The sequence below is a fragment of the Oncorhynchus keta genome, chromosome 3 (assembly GCF_023373465.1).
Source record: "Oncorhynchus keta strain PuntledgeMale-10-30-2019 chromosome 3, Oket_V2, whole genome shotgun sequence".
Classification (NCBI taxonomy): Eukaryota; Metazoa; Chordata; class Actinopteri; order Salmoniformes; family Salmonidae; genus Oncorhynchus; species Oncorhynchus keta.
In genome coordinates, this window is record NC_068423.1 from 5,843,975 (window position 1) to 5,858,738 (window position 14,764).

General features: G+C 45.8%; 1 protein-coding gene and 1 pseudogene across 7 annotated transcripts in view; one reads left to right on the plus strand and one right to left on the minus strand.

Annotated features, from left to right (window-relative positions):
- arhgap23b (Rho GTPase activating protein 23b) overlaps positions 1 to 14,764 on the minus strand; it is a 67,486-nt gene that overhangs the window by 4,125 nt on the left and 48,597 nt on the right. For 2 of the 7 annotated variants that reach the window (XM_035746219.2, XM_035746201.2), the window contains exons 4-23: positions 14,510 to 14,681; positions 14,318 to 14,378; positions 12,793 to 13,756; positions 11,908 to 12,540; positions 10,744 to 10,938; positions 10,234 to 10,342; positions 10,074 to 10,113; positions 9,777 to 9,914; positions 8,791 to 9,105; positions 8,372 to 8,433; positions 7,629 to 7,735; positions 7,248 to 7,354; positions 6,670 to 6,822; positions 4,064 to 4,142; positions 3,867 to 3,940; positions 3,572 to 3,661; positions 3,176 to 3,301; positions 2,794 to 2,838; positions 1,690 to 1,789; positions 547 to 578 (exon numbers count right to left, since the gene is read on the minus strand). In XM_035746219.2, the coding sequence (XP_035602112.1) occupies positions 547 to 578; positions 1,690 to 1,789; positions 2,794 to 2,838; positions 3,176 to 3,301; positions 3,572 to 3,661; positions 3,867 to 3,940; positions 4,064 to 4,142; positions 6,670 to 6,822; positions 7,248 to 7,354; positions 7,629 to 7,735; positions 8,372 to 8,433; positions 8,791 to 9,105; positions 9,777 to 9,914; positions 10,074 to 10,113; positions 10,234 to 10,342; positions 10,744 to 10,938; positions 11,908 to 12,540; positions 12,793 to 13,756; positions 14,318 to 14,378; positions 14,510 to 14,681 (3,602 nt within the window). Of the gene's footprint in view, positions 1 to 546; positions 678 to 788; positions 850 to 1,689; positions 1,790 to 2,793; positions 2,839 to 3,175; positions 3,302 to 3,571; positions 3,662 to 3,866; positions 3,941 to 4,063; positions 4,143 to 6,669; positions 6,823 to 7,247; positions 7,355 to 7,628; positions 7,736 to 8,371; positions 8,434 to 8,790; positions 9,106 to 9,776; positions 9,915 to 10,073; positions 10,114 to 10,233; positions 10,343 to 10,743; positions 10,939 to 11,907; positions 12,541 to 12,792; positions 13,757 to 14,317; positions 14,379 to 14,509; positions 14,682 to 14,764 lie in introns of all 7 variants that reach the window. The other 5 variants (XR_004821615.2, XM_035746235.2, XM_035746243.2 and 2 more) reach the window with 5 other exon arrangements.
- LOC127913807 (polyadenylate-binding protein 1-like) lies at positions 4,996 to 6,660 on the plus strand (annotated as a pseudogene).

A 14,764-nucleotide genomic window follows, 5' to 3' on the forward strand; every position in this document is an offset into this window, starting at 1 on the left:
CCTTCCCCAGATCTGTGCCTCAACACAATCCTGTCTCGGAGGTCTACAGGCAATTCCTTCGACCTCATGGCTTGGGTTTTGCTCTGACATGCACTGTCAACTGTGGGACCTTATATAGACAGGTGTGTGTCTTTCCAAATCATGTCCAATCAATTGAATGTACCACAGGTGGACTCCAATTAAGTTGTGGAAACATCTCAAGGATGATCAATGGAAACAGGATGCACCTGAGCTCAATTTCTGCATAGCATTTTGTGACATCGACTGATCTAAAAAGGGGTTTATAAATACATTTGATTGAATTTCGAGTTTCATAGCAAAGGGTCTGAATACTTAAGGTATCCGTTTGTATTGTTTTATATAAATTTGCTAAGATTTCTAAAAACTTGTTTTCGCTTTGTCATTATGGGGTATTGTGTGTAGATTGATAAGTGAAAAAAAATATTTAATCAATTTTAGAATAAGGCTATAACCTAACAAAATGTGGAAAAAGTCTTCTTGAATGCACTGTATATCAAATTATGTTCAGAGTAATGCATTGCTTACCTTATCCTTAGTTGAGTCGCTGGTGGTGGAATCTGAATAAGATGAAGGTTAGGGTCACGTAAGTGAAGTAGCATGGCGGTCTTGGGCAGTCACAGCACATTAGATATCCCAGCACAATATTCATGACATCACTCCCAGAGAGAGAAATGGAGATATAGATATATGTGGATAGACTTTCAAACCAAGGTTACACGAACAGAATGTCACAGACACATACACTCTCTCACATACGAGGTACGCACACACACACTACATTGGAGGTAGAGTCCTGCTCCTACCGAAGAGGTTGATCCACAGGCTCAGCTAGGAGGATATGGGGGCAGAAAGGTCCAGAAAGAGAGAGAAAGTGGGAAACACAGTAAGTATACAGTAGGCCTACACAGGCTGAAACCAAGCCAAACATAGTAGGATAGTAAAGCACAGCCAGAGACTGCAAATGCCAAGAGAAAAGAGCAAAGTCCACTGAATTTCAGAGACGACATCTTCATTGAAATGCATGGTGTGAAACAAGTTAATTGTGGTTTTAGGGAATGTTACAGTAAGGGAACTGTATAAAAGATCATGCTCAAATTAAGTCCCCAACCCAGTGTTAGGTGCTCCGCATTAGTGGTGGATGAGCTGAGGTGAGTTCTGCAATCCTCCTCCATACAATGTAAAGCATTTAGAACATAAAAATGCAGAAAAACAGACTTACAGAATTAAATCATTATATTTCTATAGACACACAGCTCTTCTTTGGTTATAGTTGTATCCTATGAGGTGTTCTTTAATCATGGGACGAAATACTATAGAACAAACAAGTTCACGAGGGACAGTGAGCAATGCTGAGAAGCCTTTGTGCAAAAACTGTCCAGAAGTAATCAAGGAAATCTCATGTAGTGGAAAAATTCCAATGCCTTTCTTTTTCACGGCTTATGCATAGCAAGAGGAACAATTAAAAAAATTATAAAAAATGCACGGACAAGTTGCGGCTACAAAGGCCAATGTGACACAATCAGAGTGATAAAAACATTTCACTAAATGATAGTAGCTTGATTACTTCTGGACATTAGTTGAGCAAAAAGGCTTTTTCTGCATTTTTCACTATCTAGCATCAACTTCTGTTTGTTCTAATTCTATTTCTATGATTTCATGTCCCCTCACCTGAAGCCTCACTTCCAGGCAGCCCTGTTCTCCCGATGTTGGAGAGCAGGTGATCGATGTTGGGGACCGGTTGCATATCCCTCTTAATATCCACAGGTGCCTGCAGACACACAGCAACACAGACATTCAAGTGAAAAAGACAGGAAGAAAGACATGACCACAGACATAACGACAGCCGTAAAGACTGATTTAACAGATAGACAGATGGATATATGGACAGACACAACAACACAGACAGATATAGTTCCGTGGTTGCCATGGAACCGAGATAGAGTTGTAATTTTTTTTTTGACTAGAGAGAGTTGTAAATGTGTTTTTGATAGCACTTTTTGTTTTTACATACAGTACCAATCAAAAGTTTGGACACACCTACTCATTCAAAGGTTTTGCTTTATTTTTACTATTTTCTACATTGTAGAATAATAATGAAGACATCAAAACTATGTAATAACACATATGGAATCATGTAGTAACCACAAAAGTGTTAAACAAATCAAAATACATTTTATATTTGAGATTCTTCTAGGCATTCTCTCAACCAGCTTCACCTGGAATGCTTTTCCAACCGTCTTGAAGGAGTTCCCACATATGCTAAGCACTTGTTGGCTTCTTTTCCTTCACTCTGCTGTCCTACACATCCCAAACCATCTCAATTGGGTTGAGGTCAGGTGATTGTGGAGACCAGACCATTTGATGCAGCACTCCATCACTCTCCATCTTGAGAGTGATGGAGAGTGACTTTGTCTCTGGCCTAACATACCCCTAACAACACCTAAGCCGTGGTGGAGTGGAGGAATGTGCTGAGAGTGGATAGTGAAGTGGATACTGTTGTAGGCTTTTTCCTATGTGCAGCCCACCGGAGTTGGTGGGGTGCACATAGTTGGATGAGACCTGGATAAACCAGCCGCTGTTGAAGACCATTGTCCGGGCCAAGACCGACATGTACTTTTGTTATTAAGCGTCTTTGAGATTACCTGTACAATGAAAAGCGCTATATAAAATAAATATATTATTATTACTGTAAGGCCGATAAAGAAGACCACATTATTAATAAATACTTTTTCTTTAGGTTGTCGTTATGGAATTTCTTGCCCATTCACATACCTTTTCATCCGTATCCACCTCTCCATCACTGAAGAACCAGTCGTGCTGAAAAATAGAGAAAGAAAAAGGAGTGTCATTACAATGTAACACTGTAACAATAGGGCGCCAGGTAGCCTAGCGGTCAAGAGCGTTGGGCCAGTAATCGAAAGGTTGATGGTTTGAATCCTCGAGTCAACTAGGTGAAAAATCAGTCAATGTGCCCTTGAGCAAGGCACTTAAACCTAATTGCTCTGGTAAGTCGCTCTGGATACAAGTGTCTGCATAATGACTAAAAATGTAAATGTAAAAAATCACTGATAGGAGACCCTTGGAATGATGCCTGGGTCTGATGATCACTAGCTGACCACTGAGTAATCAAATGGTGAACGACTGCAGTTCTTACATGCAGGATGAGCGTCTCGATGATCTTGTAGCGGTCGGGCATGTGGGTGACCATGTCGGTCATGTTGTCCTCTGAGGTACGCACCAGAGTGGGACCAAACACTAGAGCCAGGTTCCTGGGCTCCATCTAGAGAGAGGGAATAATGAGGGAAAGTGAATAGTGTGGTGGTGGGGGCAGAATGATTGAAGGACGAAGAGAGAAAAAGTAACATGTTGAGGAAGAGGGAAGAGATGCAGACAGGTGCAGTAGTAAGGATATAAAAAGAGTGAGTGAGAAAACAAAAAAATATATACAGATGACAAGAAGAGGGGTAACAGTGTTATAATTGTAAAGTCAACTAATGTAGATATGAAGAAATTACCATATTGAAAGAGCAGGCCAGAGACCAGTTCTTACCTTGTTCTTGTCGGCGTGATCCGCCACTGTCTTCAGATGACAGACCAGGAACTTTAGAGTGTGGTGATAGTGGTCTGGAAGATCATGGATCTTAGAGAGAGAGAGAGAGAGAGAGAAAGAAGGGGGTGAAGAATATTCAAAAGGAGGGAGAATAGAGAGATGGATGCAGGGAGAAAGAGAGACAGAGGAATAGAGGGACGGAGAGACAGATAATGGAGACAGAACGAGAGAGGGGTCAAATAATGTAAGCCCAAATTAAAGTATATACTTTAGTATATACTTTTCAGCCACATACCAGTTTCTTCATGCTCTTCAGCCTGTTCCCTGAGTCCTCTAGCCGGTTGGCATCAATAAAGTCATTATACTTGTCTGCAGACAGAAGGTGTAGTGAGTAGGGGTAAAACACACACTAGCACACACAGAGAGAACAAACACAGTCATCAAAGCAGTCATACAGTCACACATGCACACACGTATTAAGTTTGGACTCACCATCAGTGAACAGGGGTTCTGGGAGTTTCCTAAAGAAGGACTTGAGGAGACTGCTGATCACATTCAGGTCCTGCCACCTCTGTGGACGCGAGAAGAACAAGTCTTATAGTTTTCCTGTCTTTTTTCTTTACCTGTCAATCAACCTGTCATTCTGTGCTCTTGAACTCGTCTCAACACGTGTAAATTAGATCTTCAAAATTAAGTCCTTGTATGTTGGTGACCTCCACCAAAACATCACAGAGGCAGACATAATTGAGATGTTTAGTGAGGCTGGACCCCAAAAAGTTTGTTTCACATACACAACAAGCATCAATGGATAGATGTAATAATAAGAAATCATAATAATTTATTACCTTTCGAATAGCGCTTTTCATAATCTGAAAGCGCTTCAAAAGCAAAACAAAAAAAGCAATACATCATCATGAGTAGCTGAGCTATAGTTAGGTCAACCGATAGAGGTCAAGTCTTTGAGTGCACGCATCCTCCAAAGATGGAGAGGGACAGAACATGGCTTGATCAGAGGGATGTGGTCAGGGAGATGGTTGGTGAAGAGTCTGGTGACGATCATGTAGAGGGCTACTCTGGGAACCAGAGTCATGTAGCTACTGAACTTGGGTGTTGCCTCGTTACAACAAATCATACATTTCTATCTTTATCTCTCTCCGACTTCCCAAACAGTTACAAAATAAAGATTAAGGTGCATTTATTTATTTGTTTGTTTCTTTATTTAAATCAAATTGAAATGTTTCTGTTTGCAATGTAAATCCTGTAAACTACATGACGATGTAACAATAAAAGAAAGACGGCACATCAGAATTGCATTTGATGCATCATCGCTTATGACATCACAAACTTGGGAGTTCCGAGGGTTCCAACACATGACACCTGTCATTCTGTGCTCTTGAACTCGTCTCAACATGTGTAAATTAGATCTTCAAAATTAAGTCTTTGTATGTTGGTGACCTCCACCAAAACATCACCGAGGTGATGATGTTTAATGAGGCTGGACCAATCTTTTCTGTCCATGTATGAAGGGATCGGGTTACCCATCGTTCCCTTGGCTATGCCTACGTTAACTTTTATCGGTGCTGAGCGTGCCCTGCTCATGTTCAGCAATGATATGCAGCAATGATATGCTTGAAGGAAGATATCTGCGCATCATGAGGTCTGACCCTGACCCTATCTTGAGGAAGAGTGGGGTGGGAAACATCTTCATCAAGAACCTGGACAAAAAGTCCATTGGAAATAAGAATTTGTATGAGACCTCAGCATTTGGAGACATCTACCCTAGCAAGGTAGTTTGTGACGAGAATGGGAAATCCAAGGGGCTATGGTTATATCCAGTACGAGACCCAGGAGACTGCTGTTGCTTGGATGACCAAAAAGAGCAAGAGGCCAGATGAACTTGGAGCCAAGACCAGAGAGTTCAACAACGTGTTTGTCAACAACCTTGTCAGAGACATGAACGATGAGAGGCTGATTGAGCTTTTTGAAAAACATGGACCAACCGTGAGTGTCAAGTTTATGATGATTAGCGGGAAGTCGATGGCGTTCGAGAGGCATGAGGATACACAGAGAGCTGTGAATGAGATGAACAGAAAGGAGCTGAATGGGAGGAGGATCTATGTGGGCTGCACCCAGAAGAAGCAACCAACTGGCTCAGCTGATTCCCAGCCCTCACTGGGTGACCCAGGTGTCTGACATAATGCCCGCTCAGTGGATGGCCACCCAGGCCTTGGGCCAGCGATCACGTGCTGCCACTGCAGACGCAGCCACAGCCATGAGCAAGCCTCAGTGATAGAATCAAACAGCACCATAAAGTGTACTAGCAAGCAGTATGCTCATCATTCATCTGAGTGTGATTATACAATCTCTGTGCTCTTTTCATGTCTGCACAGTTTGATTGTCGATGTCTAGTAATTCCTATAGAGGGAGCACACAGCAAGCTTATCTTTCATTACAAATGTGACTGAAGCAAGCTTTGTTGTCCTTGTAAGTCATTTTATATCCCCCCCTTTCAGGGACATAACATACGCAGCTGGCGACAGAGTAACTAAACACATACTGCCCACGACTGTCCATTCGAGTCTACGAGCCAAACCAGGCTAAAGCCGAACAGAAATCTGTCCAAACACTGGAGCTTGAAGCCAACAGAGTATCCTGGAGACTTCCTTCACCGAAGAAGAAATGTGAAGAAATGATTTTACACTGAAAAGTACAAAACTCGGGGAACACTGCTGTGCAAACCCCCCTTTGGAAAATAGGGTAAAAAGCCAAATTTATTGTAAGTCTGGAAAAATAGGAATATTCAAAGTTTCCTTAGCCGTTTAATGTCCTCATGTCACATATTATATCTAATTTTGACTGAATTTCTCACTCTCTCCCCCTCTCTTTTTTATCTCTTACTCTGTCAGCCTTTCTCGGTATCACAAACACACCTATAATCCACCTCCTTCTTACTCCCTCAGTCTCTCTTTCTAGTATGTTGTAACACACACACACACACACACACACACACACACACACACACACACACACACACACACACACACACACACACACACACACACACACACACACACACACACACACACACACACACACACCTCCTCAGTAATGTTGATCTCCAGGCCCCTGTTGAGCTGCTCCTGCAGGTTGGACACCATGGCATTGTTGCCCGGCACCCTGTAGACGCCAGTGTACTCCAGACCCATGCTCTCCACCAGCCCACAGCACAGCTCCACAATCAGAGGGACAAACTGGGGGAGAGGGGAGAAAGAGAGAGTAGATGGAGGGGGAAAGAGAGAGAGCGAGAGAATGAAAGATTAGAGGGGTAGAGGAGGATTAGATCGAGGGGAGAGATAGAGACAGGAGTGTCAGAGAGAAGGATGTTAGTAATGAATATATTTCTATTTCATAGACAAATGAGAGGCAGAGCAAGAGACCGAGAAAGGGATAGCAACACATTGCCAGATAATATGACAAAAGTAGCAATGGATAATGGCTGCATGGATAATGCATTATTGCGTTTTACAGTTGGTCTTGAGATGTTTGCATGTCATGCGGTAACACACCCCATTCCCCGATAATGTGAGACACTGAGAACACATTGAGAAGAGGGAAGCAGCGATAGGGAATATGTCAATGGTGATCGAGGAACAGAGTAGATCGACAACCGACAAACCTTGTTGTTAACAGCAGGTTGACAGTCCTCAAGTCGCACACCAAACACCTTGGGGCCTGTCTTCTTTGCTTTCTTCATGATGATACCCCATGGACCCTTGCTCTCATCTAAAACAGACAGAGAGATAAACAGAAAGAGAACACAGACAATTTACAAAGCAGCCCTTAAGTACAGCAAACTCCTGAAAAAATGCAATGGCTTGGTACTGTCCTAAAATCATGCACTAAGCCAACATTTTGTAGCGGAAAATGAAAAACAGTGTTTCTTATTGGACAAGTCCAGGTAGCCCCTCCAGGTTTCAGTCTGTTTTCTGCCATTTGGTGCCTAATGAACCTTTATGCCATGCTTGTGCCATGGGACTGTGGCATGTGTGTCACTCACCCTTGCTGGAGGAGCGGTTCATGAAAGCGTTGTCTGTCTTGGCCAGGAGGAAGGGGGGCATCATGCGATGGGCCCTGGGAGAGGTGTCTGGCTTATTGCCTGTTGTACTGGATGGAGACAAAGAGAGGGCTGGAATATTGTATGTGTCACGCCCTGATCTGTTTCACCGGTCCTTGTGCTTGTCTCCACCCCCTCCAGGAGTCGCCCATCTTCCCCACTTATCCTCTGGGTATTTATATCTGTGTTTTCTGTCTGTCTGTGCCAGTTTGTCTTGTTTAACAGCGTTTGTCCTGTCAGTTCCTGTCTATTCCCAGCCTCTCTTTTTCTCATCCTCCTGATTTTTGACCCTTGCCTGTCCTGACCATGTACCCGCCCGCCTGGCCACTCTGCCCGTCCCTGACCCTGGGCCTACCTGCACATTTGCTCCTACTCTGGATTATCGACCCCTGCCTGCCTGGACCTGTCATTTGCCTGCCCCTGTTGTTACAATAAACATGGTTACTTCTGCATTTGGGTCTTACCTTGATACCTGATAGTATGGGCATTTAGAAGACAACAAAAGGCCCATGAACATAACGACAAATGTAATGACGGCAAGATTTACTCTAGCGTTTGTGCCAAGAACCAAAAGGGAAAAATAAAGGTTGTAAGAGTGCATTGATATTTGGGAAAAGTAGTTTACATGGATTTAGTGTGTAAAACGCTTAGAATTAAGTGAGTGTGGTTAGGGGTGCGTAGCTTACGTTTGTTTCCTGTAGTCATTGAGCTTCTTGCTGATGAGCGCTTGTCTGGAAAAACCCAGCTCCTGAAACACAAGCAAAAGACAGTTTTGTATATTTTGTTGATTACATGTTATGTTTACATTTTTTTTAAAGCTATCCTGCCTAGTTCTGTTCCCCCCCTCATCTAAGATAATTTTGTTTCTATTGGTTTCAATTGTCAATTTGATGCCAGATGACCTGAATGTTGCTTTGGGGGCCCTAAACTTGGGGAAAGACTAGAGAGTGGGCCCTCCACAGAATTTAACAGAACAAAGTATAAGTTTATACTGTATCTCTATGATGCACTCTTTTAAAACATTTTTTTAACCTTTATTTAACTCGACAAGTCAGTTAAATGAAGCACTCTTCCTCAGTTTAATATAATCTTTGTTTCCACCTACCTCGTTGTCTGTCTTGCTGTTCTCTCTGATGACCCGGATCCAGCCCAGCATGTCATCCCTGTCCTCCGCCTGCAACAGGTACTCACAGAAGTCCTGAGTGGTCAGCCTCAGAGTGTGCTTACGCTTGGTTTCGCTATAGGCAATGTCAATCAGGCAGCCGCGGATGCTGATTGGAGGGTGCTCGTCCTCCCCGTGGCCAGGTCCCGCCCCCGCCCCGTGGAGGACCGCCTCCCGCTTGTCTTTGTAGAGCAAAAGGCAGTGGGAGCGCAGCACGGAGAAGACGTGCTTCCATGGACGCATGCCGCCGCCCACCTTCTGTGGTTGGTGGAGAGAGGGGGAGAGGGAGAGGGAGAGAGAGAGAGAGAGAGAGAGAGACAGACAGAGAGAGAGAGAGAGAGAGATGATATTTCTTTCAGGTTTTTTCTGTGAGCTCAATATTCTACATAGTTTAGCGCAGAAAACGTGGTATTTAAATACAATAACCATAAACCATTGTGCGCCTATTTGTCTGGTCTGTGTGTGTTTCTTTTACGCCTGCTACATTAGGTTAGTGTGGGGCAGACACGGAGAGAGAGAAGAGACAGAAGAATGCGTGATCTGGAGGAATAGAGAGCAGCTGCTTCGCTAGGTACAGTATCTCTACCTGAAAATACATGATCTAAGTGGTTGATAGTTGGTATTTAGCCTTATTTACTTTGAAGAACTACTAAAACAGTGATTTTGTCAGACCGCATAGGCAGCAGCTCTATAGAGATGAGATGATGACTTGGAAATGAAATAATAAAGTAATCAAATAAAACAAATGTAATATTCACAACTGAAATATTTTATTACGGTAAAGTAATGTGAATAAATTACGCTTAATAAGTGATAAGCAGTAATGGGCAGTCACTACCATCATGGGGCTTTTAATTGAATGCATTGAATGGGAATCAATTTGGTTTGGTTCCCACAAGGATAGCAAAACAAAAGTGTGTGTGTATTACTTTTCCCTTCTCCGTGAGGATCTGTTTGTAGTGAAGCCAGCCGTCCTTGCGTACGTCACTGAAGGTGATGGTCCCCAGCTCGGAGGTGGAGTGACGTTTCGACCGCGCCTCCTCTGCAGCACGTAGACTCTCCAGAGACTGGAATACACAGCCAATCATACCACACAACCACAGCTCAGAGCCAATCAGATCACTAAATCAAGTACAGTTCTCATGTGATTGGTCCCAAAGCTGACGCAGACAAAATAAAATATAATGATAAAATAAAAGATGAAACAGCGAAGAGATAATATTCACCCCATCAGTGAAAAAGCTCTTGACCCTTTTTGGTAGTCTCCTGTGGAAAGATATTTGAGAATGTTGCATGACTGACCGCACAGAAAAACAAGATATATTCATATCTCCTGACCTTTTGACCTCTGCATATAGTCTTCAGACAACAAGTGGCCAAACTTACGAGAAGACACGGCCTTCCTCCCGGAAGGTGTTGAGGCCCTCGTCACATGACTTGGAGCGCTCCGTGGTAATGGCCAGCAGGTAGGAGGAACGGCGGCTTTTGATACTGCCTTCTCAGAAAGAAAGAAAAGAGAGGGACATGGTGAGAGAGAGATGAATCAGTAGGGAGGGAATTAAAGACATGCAAAAAGAACACAGTGACGTGAGGTAGCTCAAAATGGGAAGGCATTCTAGACATGTCAGAGAGAAGCAAACACAGAACACATTGAGCCTGGAGATAGAGGTGGATGGGGGGGGGGGCAGTTGAAGGGGGTTTGAGGTTTAAGTACAATCTTCCTTGTTTTGACATGTGTACCTGTTTTTGCACTTACCCTGTATCGACTGACTGGGGATATCGACAACATTCAGTGTAGAAGTGAAAACAGGTCTACATGCCAAAACGTGGGAAATCGCTCTAAAGGAAGTGATGGCGGTATGGTGAGGAGAGGTGAGGCGAATTGGGGACACTCACTGCTGTCCTGGGAGCGGAGTTTGACGAGGGGGGAGGTAGAGGAGGAGAGGGTGACAGGGGAGACAGTAGTGGAACTAGGGGTGAGGGCACAGGGCAAAGAGGACACAAGAGGGCACGGGGCACTGGAGGAGGACACCACGGAGCAGGCGGGCACGTGGCGGGCACGTAGGTCAGCGCTAGGGCTGATGGGGTCATCTGTGAGGGGTCAGGGGTTAGAGGTCAGAGGTTAGGAGTCATCGAGGAAGACGGTCATAATAGAAATAAGTATTATTTCCTATGTAAAATAGCATATTTCTACGGGAGAGTCAAAATGTACTAGTGAGTTACACCACTGGATAGACAGAGTCATGTTACAGACACACACCCCAGGGACATACATAGGTGTTACTACACAAGCACACTGAAGGTAATACGTGTGTGAAAATCTATATTTCTCTGGACACGGAAGACGTACACACATACACTGCACTAAAAGTTTCAAGTTACAAAGACATTTACTCAGTTATACACATATAACATATAACTTATGTACAGTATATGTGTATACACTGAGTGTACAAAACATTAAGAACACTTGCTCTTTCCATGATATAGACTGACCAGGTGAATTCAGGTGAAACCTATGGTCCCTTATTGAAGTCACCTGTTAAATCCACGTCAATCAGTGTAGATGAAGGGGAGGAGACCGGTTAAAGGAGGATTTTTAAGCCTTGAGACAACTGAGGCATGGATTGTGTATGTGTGCCATTCAGAGGGTAGGGCAAGGCAAAAAATGGAATTGCCTTTGAACAGGGTATGGTAATAGGTACCAGGCACACCGGTTTGTGTCAAGAACTGCACCGCTGCTGGGTTTTTCACGCTCAACAGTTTCATCCAGCCAACATGACAACTGTGGGAAGCATTCGTCCATGCCCTGACGAATTGAGTCTGTTCTGAGGGCAAAAGGGGGGAGTGCAACTCAATATTAGGAAGGTGTTCCTAATGTTCGGTATACTCAGTGTACATCACAGTTGGCGTTCTCATTGAAGTCTCAGTGAAAAGCATTGAAGAAAATTGGAATTGAACCCTGGTATAAATGTATAATTCCCTGCCCCAACTATTCATAAAGAAAGGGAAGGGAGGAAGGTGGAAATTGGAGAGTAGGGTGGGGTACTAACTACTAACCTATAAAGGGAATGGAGGCCAGGGAGTCGGGTGTGCTGTGGTGGGGTTGCAGGCTACCGTTGGGCCTCCTTAGACTGTCCCCCATTCTGGTACCCCCAGAGACGGGCGAGGGTGTCCCTGCAGTGGGGTTGTTTGGGGAGGGCAGCAGCCCGACAGGGGGCTCGGCCGGATCCACTGGGAGGGCGTAGAGGGGGTGACGGAGGGCCTGCACGGGGGTCCGACGCCCCATAGGGGGCTTCTGCCTCAGCACCACCTCCTGGCCCAGAGGGAGAGGAGACACCGTCTCCCTCGACTCCCCCCTATCCTCCCCCAGCACTCTCTCATCCTCCGACGAAGAAGGGATGACGGCCGGGGTGGAGGAAGGACGAGGAACTACCACCCCCCCTCCTATCCAGCCTCCCTCGCAGTCTGAGGGGCTGGTTTTGGCACTGGGTGCCCAGTTGAGGTGGGGTCCGATGTAGGTGGGTTCTCTGAAGGAGTGGGCTTGTTGGAGGAGGTGGCTGGCCTTGCGGCAGAAGGAGGGGCTGTAGCTCTTGTAACCCACCAGCTCCTCTTCCTCCAACCTCCTGCTCTGGGTCTGGGGCTCAGCCACCTGCAGCTGCTGGGTCTGCCGACCAACGGAGGGGGCTGTGGCTGTGGGGAAAAGGTAGACATAATATAGGCAGAGTTCAGCAGGAGAAGTACTGGCTAAATGCCAATTCCTTGCCCTCCTCCTAAAAGCGTGCACTTGCTTAAACCCCCTCATGGATTTTAAGGCATGCTAGAGTGGTGTATGTTGTATGTTAAATCCACAAGGGGAGTGAGTAAGTGTACACTTTAGGGAGATGTCTGTCTTCCTGCCTATCTATCTATCCATCTAAATATCTCTATGCATGTGGAGCTTACCCAGTGTGGCTGCAGTTGTGGCTGTAACCGTGTGGTGGTTTCCCAAGTCCTTGTCCTGCTCCTTGGCACCCTGCGACGGCCAGGCGGGGGCTCTCTCGCAGTGCGGCGACACCAGCGCAGCCGCCTGGGCTAGCGTCTCCTGTGAGCGCCCGTAGTTGCGTTCGTACGATGCGTACGCCGCCAGCAGGCTTTCGGAGCACGAACGGCTCCCTGGTCCGGACACTCCCCCCCAGCCTCCCAGCCAATAGGAATCGTGGGAGGCGGCTGCTGCCTGGTGGTGGAGCATCAGAGTTTCTTGGGAAACGCCGTGGTCTCTGTGAGCGATGGAGGACATAGAGTTAGACCCAGGACCTCCAGCGCCACCAGGCCCCAGCGCTAAGCCCAACCCCAGCTCGGCTAACCGATCCTGGGATATGCTCCGGTGTCGAGGGGACATGCGCTCGGCCGCCTCTGCCTGGCTGTAGTACCAGTCCGACAGCGCCTGGTGGCACATGGCGTCGCTGTGGGCACGCGTAGCCGGTAAACTTCCCTTCCGGGCGGGCATGTGGGGCAGGGTTGCAGAGGCGATGGCGGCGTTGTGGTTGGCAAAGTGGAAATCCAGTGCGCTGACGGCCGACGACGAGCGCCTGCGGTTCTGCCCCAAAGATGGCAGCCAATCTCCCTCTTGTCCTGCCGAGGAGCCAAAATGGCCTCCGCCATCCTCCTCGTTTTCTCCCGGACCCCTGGGCCTGCCGGAGGTCTGAGTTACGTTAACCGCGGCAGAGCGGTTGTCCAAGGGGGATGCCTGGTTAACAGGGCTGGGGCGGCAGTGCCAGTTGTCCAGGGGGCTTTGGTGGTTGGGTGGCAGAGGGGCAGTGGAAGTGGGCTTGGCACGGGGGTAGCAGAGTGGGGGAGGGTCGGGGATATGCTGCGCCCCTCCCGTGTATGGCTCATTTCCTCTCAGGTAGGCATCCTGAGAGTACGCCTGTATGGGAGGGAAGAGGAGAGCGGGAGCATGAGAGATAGAAAAAAATGAAGAGATAGAAAGGAGCTGGAGAGAGAGGCAAGGGATCGAAAAGAGTAGAAAGCAGGTGCGAAGTAGTATTTCACACAAAATGAACACATTCCGTTTGGTAGTCTAACGCGTTCTGTGGCACGTGACATGATTTGACAACCTGTTTCCAATACATTTTAAATGTATTTCGGAACTAAAAATCCACTCCAAACTAGCTTGTCAGATGTTTGTGAAAGCAAAGGCGGGTGGAATGCATTTTTTTAATATATTTTTTTTTACATATTACAATTCAATTCGTGTTACAATGAAAACGTCTTATTGTGTAATTATTGTATATCCAGTAGGGATAGTTCAGCACTGGAATTATATGAAATGTTTGTAATTGTCTATACATTACTACTAACTCAATATTCTTCACCAAACCAAATTGCTTTGTGATTGTGAGGTGTATTTTTATTGGGCTATGATTATAAATAATTTGATGTGTGGGAAGGAGGAGAGGAGAGAAAGAAACAGAAATCTCATACTCACACTTACCAACTGCAACACATCCTCATCTTTTGGCATGATGCAGAGCTCCAGAACATTCTCGCTGGAAGAGGGATAGAGGAGAGATAGTAAAATAATGGGCCGTTGTGTAAAGTTATGTAACAAGTATTATATAAAGTGTCATATCACATGTGTGTAGGTGCCTGCGTGTGCGTGCGTGCGTGTGTGTCTCACCTGTTCTGGATCAACGCGATCACCTGAGAGTAGGTCTTCCCTAATACACTTTCCCCATTCACCTTTACCAGTCTGTCCCCTGTACACAGGCCAGCTTGGTGGGCGGGGCTTTTCTCCCTCACACTCTTTACAAAGATGGTGTCCATGGGCTCCAGACGACCCCTTTGACAACCTGGGACACACAAACGTGGCATATATTCGTTAAACATTTTTAAACAACGCACACCAAAGGACTGTATGACGACACATGGAAAA